The sequence below is a fragment of the Nematolebias whitei genome, chromosome 17 (genome assembly GCF_014905685.2).
Source record: "Nematolebias whitei isolate Nwh7 chromosome 17, NemWhi1, whole genome shotgun sequence".
In the NCBI taxonomy this organism is placed as follows: domain Eukaryota; kingdom Metazoa; phylum Chordata; class Actinopteri; order Cyprinodontiformes; family Rivulidae; genus Nematolebias; species Nematolebias whitei.
The window spans coordinates 39,849,240-39,861,424 of NC_056514.1; the positions used below are offsets into that span (position 1 = coordinate 39,849,240).

Below are 12,185 nucleotides of genomic sequence, written 5' to 3' on the forward strand. Positions count from 1 at the left end.
CTCGGTTCTGTTGACAGGGCGGGTCTCTCGGTTCTGTTCTCGGTTCTGTTGACAGGGCGGGTCTCGGTTCTGTTCTCGGTTCTGTAAGATTAAGCATGAAGTAAGTACAAGAGACGTTTCCATTAGATTCAAGCAGACTGGTAGATTTGCACTCTGAGACCACAGCTGCTCATATTTGATCAGTTTATGAAACGTCCATGAGCCTTTGCTGCCGGAGTGGACGAGTCAAATCGGTCTAAAAATAAATGAAAGTTTTCGGCCGCCACGCTGACTCAGGGCTCGAACAAGCACCAGCATGGAGCGACATCGTCAGGGGCTCACAAAGACGTTTCAGAAAAACCTTTGGAGGAAGATTTCTTTACTGCCATGGAGGATTTGTTACGGTCGCCCACAGCCGCGGCGCTCATGTGCCCGTCTCAAGAAAAACGCTTTCTCCCAAATCAGCCTCTCACGAAACACTGCACCGTTTCTCATGGAGGACACAGGGACGTTACGGAGCAGTCTCAAGCTAGAGCTCGTCCATTTGTTGCCTTTTCTTTGGCGTGAGACGAGAGCGCCGACATCTGGGACTCTGCTCAACTCTTAGTTTCCACTCGTGGAGTGGAAACATGGAAAAGACGCAGAAACCGGCCGCACTTGAGACTCAACAAAAAGTGAGAATTTGTTTGCAGCAGTTGAGCGAGTGCTGGATACGAACGGGCTGAGCTGGGAGACGGTGGTGACGGTGGACGGAGCTCCTGCCGTGGTTGGGAGGACAGCGGGTTCCCAGAAGGTTCCCAGTGTGGAGAGGTGGTGACGCAACACCTCTGCATCCTTGACCAGGAACAACCATGTGCCGAATCATTCAGCTTGGGGGACTTGATGCGCGATGTTGTAATTATAAAGTGCGTACGCTCCGAAGCCCTCTCACACCGACAGTTCAAGACCCTTCTGTTGATTCGGAGCACAAAGACGTGCTTTACCACCAAGAGGCGAGCTGGCCGAGCCGCGGGAAAGTCCTCGAAAGGTTTTTAGAGCTGCGTCATGGAGTTTCTGACGAGCAGGACCAGGGACGAGTTCTCTCAGGTGACGGACGGTTCAGTGACGTGGCTTGAATGGACCTGCTCAACATTCAGCTTCCAGGCGAGGAACAGATCGTCACTGCTCTGTTTGAGCACGTAACGGCCTTCACGTCCAAGTGGCAGCTTCTCCGCCGACATGTGTCAGCAGGCAAGCTATTTTTAGCACTTTGGAACCGTGGAGGTGACATGGAGCTGCTCTCACAGCCCTTCAGCATCAGCGAGGACTCGGTGCCGGATCGAGTTTCTGTTTATTTATTTATTTATTCATTCAGTTAAAAGAAGAAAACAAAGAAACAAAACAAATCCATTAAAAAAGTAAAACATTGAAAGAAGAGGCTGCAGAAAGAAGAAGAACATTCTTATAATATCTGCCCCTTATTTAAAAACATAAAATAACTACAAACAAAATCTCCTTCACATGACATCATACTTTCCTAACAACTTTAACTTTATTTAAACGTATAAATTGTTTTAGAAATGTTGGAGACGGCTGCGCTGCTGTTCCCTGAACTCCAGCGCAGCTCCTTCTCACCACTTCTAAATGAGCTTTTACAAACTTTTCCACTCACTTAAACTTATAACGACTCTCTTTTAAAAAAAAAACAACTAGTTTTAATTGAATATTTGGGGGTAATATTTATTTATGAGCTTTATACACGACTTGTAAAATACTATGTTCAACCAAATCATAACATTTAATAGTTTCACTGATGAAATCATGTGTTTGTTGGGCGACCAAAGCACTTCCTGCCAATAATTGTTTCAGCTCTTTCACTTTGATTCTGAGCTCAGGAATAAATTCACGTCCGTACACCTCAAACATTTCTAGACGTCTCTTCAGAACCGCAGCATCAGGAAACACGCGGGTGATGCTGCCGTGGTCAGAACCTGAACGAGTCCAGGATCAGACGGCCTCTGTCTGACCCGCACGTACGGGTCTGGGTGGACCGGCTGCAGCTCACACCGTGCTGTTGTTGCTCGTGTTTTGCTGCTGGATGTGCACGTTTTGACATTTTGCACTACAAACTGAAAGAAATTTAAATGCTTGTTTTAATTTCCTGTACGACTTATTTGTTATATTTTGTGTTCTTTAACGTTTTTTTGTACAGAAAGGAAGTTTAAGCAACTCTTTACAAAATAAAAGAACTTTAGTTAAAGGAGTGTTTGGATGTTGTATCATATTGTTGCCATCGTCCCGCAGCCCTTTGATTTTCAGTTAGTCCCTCAGGGAAACGTTTGGACACCCCTGGCCTATACTTTCCAAAAAATATAATTTTTACTTTTCTTTCCTGACAGTTTTGTTCCTTTTACAACCTGAACGTGTTTTTTAAACTCGCTAAAACAACAATTTAAAAACAATCATTTTTTAAATTCACGGCTTCTTCAGGTCTGAATATTCTCTTATTAAAAGATTTATTAGTATTTTAAACTTTTTTAACAGCTTAAAAGCAATTGATCTTTGCTCTATCTGAAAAAAATCAAAATAATTTCTTGTGTTTTCTGTGAACTGTCGTTTTGTATCATATCTGTAATAATTAACGGCTGAAGCGTGCGGCGCCTGTTCACGGGAGCAGGACGATGCATGAGCTCCGTCTGTCCATCTGAAAATGTGTTTTCAGGCATCCCGTGGCGTCCTTCTTCCACCTCTTCTTCAGAGTCAGCGCTACCTTGGTCTACCTCCTCTGTGACCTCCTCAGCGCCAGTTTCATCGCCTCCATGGTCTCGATCATCCTCCTGCTCTCCTGCGACTTCTGGACTGTAAAGGTTCGAGGCTTTTTTGTTCTTGCTCAAAACATCCACTGAAATAATCAGATCAGCAAGAATGGAAAATAAATCCCTTATTTTTAGCTTTTTCTTGCAACAAAATCCTCTTATTTAATGTTTTTATTGCATTTTTGACAGATGTTTAAACATTTAAAGGATAAATCCGTTTAGGGAAGTAAAGGAAATGGAGGAACTTGAATCCTCAAAGTTTCCTCTCTAAACTTGGAGCGTGACTGAAATGATCGACCTGGTATTCTTTGAACAAATGCCTATCACCCGCCGCCTTTTATTCCAAAGTTTAAAGTAAAATAATTGATGTTCCTGTGAGAGAGCTTTGCATCTGTTTTGGTCTAACCATAAATAAATTGTGTAATCTTTGCAACACTGAGCTCATGTGATGGAGTTCACGTGTTGAGGACGACGCGCAGCTAGTTGCCCAGACGTGGCGGCCATCTTCAATCAGGAGCACTCCAGAAGTTAATCAGATGTAAATCCAGTGGTTAGAAGGTTTGAACTTTGACTGGTTGTTTCTGGATCGACTGTTGGTTTCCAGAACGTCACGGGGAGGTTGATGGTCGGCCTGCGGTGGTGGAACCAGGTGGACGACGACGGTCAGAGCCGCTGGGTGTTCGAGTCGAGGAAGGTGCGTTCCACTCGTGGACCGTACGGTTCTGATCCGTTCTCGTGTGGGGGGTCACTGAGGCCGTGGTGTCCTGACTGAATGTTTCCTGCAGGGATCTGGGAAGCAGCAGGCGTCTGATTCCGAGTCGCGGATCTTCTGGCTCGGCCTGATTATTTGCCCCGTCATCTGGGTCGTCTTTGCCTTCAGCGTACTGTTCTCGGTCAAGATCAAATGGATGGTAAGACTTTCAGTCGCCGTCTTAATGGTTTTTTGTTAAAAAACAAGAATTTTTCTATGTTTTTTTTTTGCTGTTGAGCTCTAAAGCTGCGGTGTTCCCATCAGCCTTTAGTGATCATGGGCGTGGTGCTGCAGGGAGCCAACCTGTACGGATACGTTCGATGTAAAGTCGGGGGAAAGACCAACCTGAAGAACATGGCCACCAACTATTTTGGCCGACAGTTCCTCAAACAGGTGAGCTGATTGGTGTCTGGACCCTGGAGAAGAATCTGAGGAGCAGCTCTGAACCGTGTTTTTCATCGACAGGCTCTGTCTAAAGAAGAGGAATCGTAGAGTCACGCTGCCGCGTTGTTGAAGCTTTCACACCAGCTGGACTCTCTTCAACCTCAACACGGACGAAAACAACAGTTTTGGTTTTTAGGTAGAAGCTTGGTGTTTTTACATAAACTGAAGCTGAGCAATAAAAACACTTCAGCTGGAACAGTTAAACATGAAACTTCAGAATGACTAGTTTTATGTTTCGGCCTCACAAACCCAACTTTTTTTATTTGATCTAACTTTATGTAACATTAAAACATTTTGCAGAAGGTTTGTATGAACAGTTTTTGTTTCCACAACAGATGACGTAATCGATTGAGTGTAAATATGTAAGTAAACAAATTATGTGAACCAGCTTCTGTTGTGCAGATTTATTTGTAAATATTTTTCAAGCATTAAAAAAGTCTTTATTATTTACCCTTAAATATAGATGCAAGAAAATACAAAGAAGTGTAAATATAGAATCAAATCAGGCACCCCGTGTGTGGAAAGAACTATTTATTTTAAGTTTTATTACAATTTTCTTAAAGACTTCACATTTTAAAATGCTTTGTATTCTCAGACTGCAATAATAAAATAACTTGGAGAACAAACTTATTATGAAAAACTTTGATTTGTGTAGTAAAGTGAGGGAGTACTGTTGTTTTAAACCTTGCACTTATAGTTAACTGTTTATTTATATTTTTGACTTTATGTGCCCTGAAACTAAAGAGGTGAGTTTAATTTAAATGTTCCATCAAATAAAGTTTTCATTTAGTATTTACTGTAGTTAAGATGATGGAAGTTTCTGATTCATTCTTTAATGTTTCTTTAACTCCTGTTAATGTAGGATTTTTAATCTGATCAACAAAAACCAGATTGATTCAGTCACAATTAATGTTTTTCAATTATAACCTTAACGAGGACCAAAAGTCCGAGCCTCAAATTTCTGGGTTCTGAATAAAACTAAAAACGGGACAACTTCAATGAAATGCTGTTTTTTATTTATCACAGATAAAACTATTTATAGAACGTAAAATATAAATGCGTTCAAATAAAACATTTAGCTACATCTTATTTTGACAAAAAGTCATTGTTAAACCCGACAGCGACATCCAGCGTTTGCTTTCGGTAATTGCAGCATTTTATTTCAAATATCGTTTAATTTCTTTTTACAGTCAGGAACATCGAATGAAATTAAATTATTTAATATTTAATGTAAAAGAATTCAACACGGGGTTTTTCTCCAATAAACATTTTTGTTGGTTTGGGCAAAGTAAATAAATTGACATCCTGATGCATGATTGACATCCGGAAGAGAAGATGACGCCTAAGCGGAAGCTGGGTGGGCTTACCTTCATAATAAAACTATCGTTCTTTTAAATTGCTTAAATTATGAAGAATAACCAGAATAACGCGGAAGGAATTGAGTATTTTTGCTCTATAGATATATTTTAGATAAATCTGTTAAAATAAAAGTAAAGAAAAATCAAACTTCTTCAAAACGTTACTTTAATTTATTTTATTCTGAAACTTTAACCGGAACATGTAGCTTAAAACTGATGCCGAACCTACTTGTGCTTGCTAACTTTAGCTTTTTGCGTTAAGCAGCGTTTAACTGTCGTATTCATGAAATAAACGGGTTATATTTGTTCTTCTGTTCCTCTGAAGCCCGTCCTTTGATGGGAGTTCGCTCCAGGATGATTCCTATCGAGGACGCGTCCGCCAGGAAGCGGGAGATCGAGGAGAAACTGAAGCAGGTCCGACACCGATGGACAGGAAGAGGCTTCGTTTAGCTCATTTGACCTTTTTAATAAACACGCACAGTTATAACATCTGTATCTAACGTCAGTGTTGTGAGACAGTGCGAAGTGAGCTGGTGTTCTTCTGGTTTTTACAGGAACAGGAAACTCTGTCCTTCATCAGAGAGAACCTGGAGAAGAGCGATCAGCTGACCAAAGGCATGGTGAGAAAACAAACAAACAAACAAACAAACAAACAAACAAAGAGGGGTTCTTCCAGTCAAGACACACTTATTAAATATTGAAAACACCCAGAGTAAACCAAATCCCAAAGTGCACATGAAAGTACAACACAGACGATTAAATTTATAAATGTAAGAAAAGGTGAAAACAAACATTTAAACTCCTTGAAAAACATATTCTCTTCATAAAGTGCAAAATAAAACTGGAACAATATTTTCTCATTTTGATGGTTTGATGGTTACGGTGTCATAAATTAATAACTCGTAAACAAAACGTGCGACCTGCTGCCAACTACCAGGTGTGTTTGTTTACCTGAGGAAACAGGAAGTGATTGAAAAGTGGTTCGTGGTGGTGACATTAGTGGACCAGCAGTTTGAGATGATGAAATCTGACAGTTTTGAGTTACTGATTCAAATGGATGCTCAGATTGGTTGATTAAAGTATGCGGATTAAAGGCTTTGTTTACAATGAGTGCATACCCACGTTTCAGATTTTCACATTAATGTTTTGTCGAACTATCGGAGTAAACTGTTTCCAACTGCAGTTAGTTCAGTATATGTTTATATTTTCATAGTACAAGTACATTTTTAAATTCACTTCTTTAAATATGCAATTAAAATGTGATTTAGCTATTTGTTTTTGACAAACTGCTTTTTCTGGAGTTTTAAAAAAATAATCTTTAATCTAAAACAAGCACGTTAGAAAATGTCAGGAAAATTCCGAGTTCACTTTTTAATCTTATCGGTTTTTGTCTCAGTTAGTATTAGTCTTTTTTTCTATGTTTTTATTTGCTTGAGTTTATTATTATTTCTCCTTCATTGATCACTTGTTAATTTATTTATATTTTAGAAAAAAATCAGTTTGGCTGTTTTAATAAACTTGGTTTGTATCATCTGGTGTTTTTTATTCATAAAATGAAACGGCTTCAGGTGGATTTTTGTTTATTGAGAAGGAGCTTGTTTTTGTCAGGAATTACTTGAAGTTGCAAAAGAAATAAAAATTCAGAGGGAACATTCGTTTCAAATGAATATTTCTCATCATTTTTTGTCCCTTATCAGCTCCTGTACTCTGTCATTGTGCAGCCGTGCTGGTTTTTCAGGATTTATTCAAATTTTCTGCAGTTTAGGTTTTTCTGCATCACGAGGCTGAAAAAACAGAAGTTTCAGAAACGTGTTCAAATGTTCTGGAAAAGGAAGCAGTAGTTTCAGTAGACCTTTAAATAATAAATGTTTAACCCTGTTGGTGAGAATAAAAGGAGCTTTTTAAATAATTGTCGCTTATTTTGAGTCAGACTTTATTTTAATTAAGCTAAAAGTAGTTTTTGAGTTTTTTAAGTGTGAAATATTTAAACCTTTTATTATTTTAGGTTCAAACTCTTTGATTTCTGGTGTTTAAAATCATGTTTTTATAATAAACAGCAGGTTCCTCAGGTATTTGATGTGATGGACCTGCGTGCGTGTTTTCCTGTCCACAGGTTTCCATCCTGTCGTCGTTTGAGAGCCGTCTGATGCAGCTGGAGAACTCCATCATCCCGGTCCACAAACAGACGGAGAACCTGCAGCGGCTGCAGGAGAACGTGGACAAAACCCTGTCCTGCATGGACCACGTCATCAGCTACTACCACGTGGCCAAAGACACGGACCGCATCATCCGGGAGGGGTGAGGACCGCCTCCGAGTCCAGATGTGGCCGTGGTTCTGCGTCGTGATGATCTGTGTTCTGTCTCAGACCTGCAGGCAGACTGGACGAGTATCTGGCTTGTATCGCAAAGATCCAGAAAGCTGTGGAGTATTTTCAGGACAACAACCCTGACAGTCCCGAGCTCAACACAGTGGTACGGTCCTCACCTGTTTGTTTTCATCTGAACAGGTTTGCTGGACTGTCGATGGGTTTTTGATGGACTCTTCAGAACATCCTGGTTATCTTCACGGCTCCATGTTGTTTAAAAATGTAAAGACAATTTAGGAAGCTGTTTGAAAATATTTAAAAAATGTTCCTGCAGAAAGCTCGTTTTGAAAAAGGCAAAGAGCTGCTGGAGGCGGAGTTCCGTAGCCTCCTGACCCGCTACAGTAAACCCGTCCCCCCGATCCTCATCCTGGACACCATCAGCGTGGACGAAGACATGGAGCTGCAGGAGGAGGTGGTTCTGGAACATCTGCCCGAGGCCGTGCTCCAGGACATCATCTGCATCTCTGGCTGGCTGGTGGAATACGGACGCAACCAGGGTACGGCTGACCGTTCGTTTCTTACATCCCCGGCTCTGAAAGGGTCGAGGCGGCGTGTAAACTGTAAACAACAACAACAACAGAGCGCACTCCTATTTTACTGACAGTGAAACAGCAAACAAACGAAGACGCTGTTCGACGTCAGCCTGTAATCTAACACGGTTCAGTCAGGTCCTCTGGTCAGATGATGATGATGATGATGATGATTCTTGTGAGTGAGGACCAGACTTGTCCTTGTTAGATTTTTCTACCTGAGTTACTGAGCGTGTTTCAGGACATCATCCTTTAAGTTTATCATTTCAAACTTCAGTATTTTAGTTTTTTCTTTTGCAGATTAAAAAAAAAGACTAAAATGTGATTTAATCTGATTCTGACTGAGGATTAAATCAGTAAAACTGTTGGTTTAATTCCTCTTTGAGCAAATGTCTTATGGTTTCTTCTGTCCCGTTCAGATTTCATGAACGTGTACTACCAGATCCGGTCCAGTCAGCTGGATCGCTCCGTCAAGGGTCTGAAGGATCATTTCCGTAAGAACAGCGCCTCCTCGGGGATCCTCTACTCGCCCGCCGTCCAAACCAAACGCAAGGACACGCCCACTAAGAAGGCGCCGAAGAGACCAGGTCAGACGCCTTGCTTTTGTCTCTGCGACTCTTTTTCCTCCTCCCAGCCACGTGAAGCTGCTTCTGTTGTTGCTGAACGTTTGCTCTTGTCTTGGTTTTTAACCCTCCTCCATCTTTTCCTCTTCTAACCCGTGTTGTGGCGACAGTCTACCTCCCAGGTAACAAAGCTCCGGCGTGTGCGTGCTGCTGCCTCGCCTCCCCTCTCGGCTCAGATGGAGTTAGTTTTTAGCGTGAAGGCCTTTAGTTTCACGGTGACGTGCGAGTCACTCAGAGAAGGTGAGGCTCGTTAAATCCAACGAGGAGGTCGCGGCTCCAGACTCGCCTCCATCCAGCAGGAAGAAAAGTGTTTTTTATAAAAGCTGCTGCTGTGAAACTAAAGGTTTGTTGTTTAGCGCGCCCGTGTTTGTGTGTAACTAATGTCAGTTTCAGCTTTTTTAGTCATAAAGACCTGCGCTGCATTTTAAATAGTTTAAATGTTTCGATGCTTCAGGCGTGAAGTTTGGCTGATGGGCAGCGTAGACGGTTGTTTCACTGTAAGACAGGGTCCGCTGCTTTTATTAATTAACCTTAAATGTTTCAAATGTTTCGAACATAAACATCCTCTGTGTGACAACAAGGTTCAATCAGGTCATCTGGACAGGTTCTTTTTGGAAGAAGTGTTTCGTCTTTCATCTGAAAGACCTCATCGGTCCGAGGCCTGCCACGTGGTCTGTTGTATAAATGTCACCTCCTTGACAAACGTTTGATTGTTGTGCTGCTGATCGATTGTTTAGACCCGGAGTCTGCAGCCTCTTTCATCGAAACACCCGTTTCTGCCACCTCACTCACTAAATACAACGTGGAGCTGCAAAACCCACGGGCCACTTAGAGGGCGGCTCTTCTGGCCGGTCGGGGTGACATCATAAAACTAAAAATATATAATGAGTTTTTACATTTATTGATATTTTTACATTTTAGGGTACAAGGAAAGACCAAAAGTATGGAAACAATCGACCAAGTCTCTGCAGACTTATGCAAGTCTTTTTTTGTTCTGATTCAAAATTAAGTATTCCACTTTGAAGAAATAAAACATAAATTTAAAGTATGCAAAAAAAAAAATTAGAACTGTTGCTGAACAAGTTATAGATTTTTTAATTTGATCTTTTTTTGAGAGAATGATCCTCTGTACGCCTGGAGGTTGTGGATAAATGAAGTCGCTAAATGTAATCAACACGTTTCCTTCCTTGTATTATTTGTATCTTTCACAAATTTATAAAAGTTAATGACAAAAAGCTGCTAAAACTCACATTTTCTGTCGTGGGTATAAAGAAACAAATTAAAAACAGTATGGCGTTGGTTTTGGTCAAAGCTTTAAAGGGCCACAGATGAGAGACTAAAGAGCCGCAGGTTGCAGACCCCTGGTTTAGAATGATGGTTCCCAGTTTGTGTGTGTAAAACCAGTTTCTGAGAAGTCCACAGCAGGCCGTCTTGAAGCACAACAAGCAGGTGCTATTTATAGGACAGACCTTGGTGGCAGGCCTCGGACTGATCAGGTCTTTCAGATGAAAGACGAAACGTTTCTCCCAAAAAGAACCTGTCCAGATGACCTGACTGAACCTTTTTGAGATTATTTACCTGCATGACCTTTCAACCCTTTCCATCCTCTGTATAAACTGGTTTCCAAACCCAATGAGAGCTTTTCAAGGCATGAACTGAGACTGGACAGTGACTGAGTTGGCTGAAAAAAGCACAGTATTTCCATATCCCTGCTGTTGGATATGAATTTAAAGTTGTATTCAGGTTTTCCACCTCTGCAGAGAACTTCCTCCACCTCAGATGGGTCGATGTTTTCCAGCTCTCCGCTCGCTCGTTGTAAATCTGTTGTCAGAGTTTCAACATTTCGTTTTACCACAAGTGAACTTGGTTCAATCAGTCGGATCACAGATGAACTCGTGCTGCTCCGAGTTAAAGAGCTGTCGCTGTAATCGGAGCTCCGGTGCGGGTCGGACGTTCTGACAGAAGCTGCTGCTGTTGGTTGCTCTGTGAAGGTCCGATGCTAACGATGCTAACGTTGCTAACCGTTCATCAGCTCAGTGGGGGGTCCTGCAGGTTCTCGACAGATTATGATCAGACTACAGAACGTGTGCAGATTAAAGGAGGTCCGGAGTGTTTTCAGTGCAGGTGGGGGCCGTTCACGCCACGCCTGCTGTCCAGCTGTGGTCAGAACGGAGCGCCAGCTGTGAGCGGGGCCGCCGTCTGAGCCGTGTCACTTTGAACATGTTAACCTGTTGATGATGATGATGATTTCTAACCTGTGTGTTCTCTTCCATGACCCTGGAGCTGCTTCAGCTCGTCCGTAGTTTGTTTCATGTTGTGTGTCTGTGGTGGTGGTCCCCCCCCCCCCGCTGGCTGCCTTGTGGTGGAGGGATGTTCTGTCTGCATCATTCACTTCCGAGCTCTCTCCTTCTCCTCCTTCTTTGTGTTTCTTGGCTGTCTGGACCTGGCTGCCCTCCTCTGGACTCTCTTTCTGGTTCTGGGACCAGGAACCATTCGGAAGGCCCAGAACCTTCTGAAACAGTACTCACAGCATGGGCTGGATGGGAAAAAGGGGGGCTCTAACCTCACTCCTTTGGAAGGTAAAACTCCTCGGTCTTTTCTTGACTTTCTGCGTTTGGGTCACACAATCCGTCCGTCGGTCACGACCGCTTCAGACACAAACCTTTAATTAATTTACCTGTTCTGAAACGTCTCCACCGCTGAAACGGCTCGATTTACCTTTTTTAATAATTTAATATTCATGAGGAGTTCCCAGGAGATATGAACGTTTTTAGAGTCAAGTCCAGGCAGTAGAAAAACCCTGAAAAGTTTACTTTCTACAAAAATACTTTAATATTTTACGACCAGATCTTTGTCTGTTTAAACAATAAAAACTGTTAATAATAATAAAACCTGTTTTTGATTTAAAACATCAAAGGTTATTATTTCCTAAAATTGTCTTCATCTGGTTTAAGTTCTTTATATGAAACATGATCGCCTGACAGTTGTTCATATTTGCAAAGAATAAAAAATAAAAATACGTCTGATCATAATTTACTCAGATAATATTTTATCTATTTGAATGTTTTACTTTTTATTATTTGACTGTTTTTAGGAGCTGATGTAAATCTTATTCACCCAGAACAGCTGCTGCCGAGACAAAAATAAACAGTTTGAAAAGATATTTAGGAGCATGGCTGAAATGCATTCTGGGAAATGTATGCCCGTGAAGCTCAGCGGTGGAAACGTGCGTCAGGAGCTGTTGTGAAACTTCTGGCTCATAGTTTAACACACCAACAGATTTAAACACACGCACACACACACACACACACACACACACACACACACACACACACACAC

At 41.7% G+C, this 12,185-nt stretch overlaps 2 protein-coding genes across 7 annotated transcripts in view; both read left to right on the forward strand.

Moving 5' to 3' along the window:
* The window catches only part of tvp23b (trans-golgi network vesicle protein 23 homolog B (S. cerevisiae)), a 6,766-nt gene extending 2,319 nt beyond the window's left edge, over positions 1-4,447 (forward strand). Inside the window, exons 3-7 of the mRNA XM_037691283.1 lie at positions 2,681-2,825; positions 3,379-3,468; positions 3,560-3,685; positions 3,790-3,918; positions 3,991-4,447. Of these exons, the coding sequence (XP_037547211.1) occupies positions 2,681-2,825; positions 3,379-3,468; positions 3,560-3,685; positions 3,790-3,918; positions 3,991-4,017 (517 nt within the window). The 3' untranslated portion in view covers positions 4,018-4,447. The remainder of the gene's footprint in view (positions 1-2,680; positions 2,826-3,378; positions 3,469-3,559; positions 3,686-3,789; positions 3,919-3,990) is intronic.
* A 1,090-nt stretch (positions 4,448-5,537) lies between these two features.
* Positions 5,538-12,185, forward strand: part of exoc7 (exocyst complex component 7) — a 14,832-nt gene continuing 8,184 nt past the window's right edge. For 4 of the 6 annotated variants that reach the window (XM_037691289.1, XM_037691288.1, XM_037691290.1 and 1 more), the window contains exons 1-7: positions 5,538-5,741; positions 5,882-5,947; positions 7,441-7,625; positions 7,694-7,799; positions 7,968-8,190; positions 8,643-8,810; positions 11,333-11,425. In XM_037691289.1, the coding sequence (XP_037547217.1) occupies positions 5,664-5,741; positions 5,882-5,947; positions 7,441-7,625; positions 7,694-7,799; positions 7,968-8,190; positions 8,643-8,810; positions 11,333-11,425 (919 nt within the window). In that variant the 5' untranslated portion in view covers positions 5,538-5,663. The remainder of the gene's footprint in view (positions 5,742-5,881; positions 5,948-7,440; positions 7,626-7,693; positions 7,800-7,967; positions 8,191-8,642; positions 8,811-11,332; positions 11,426-12,185) is intronic. The other 2 variants (XM_037691286.1, XM_037691287.1) reach the window with 1 other exon arrangement.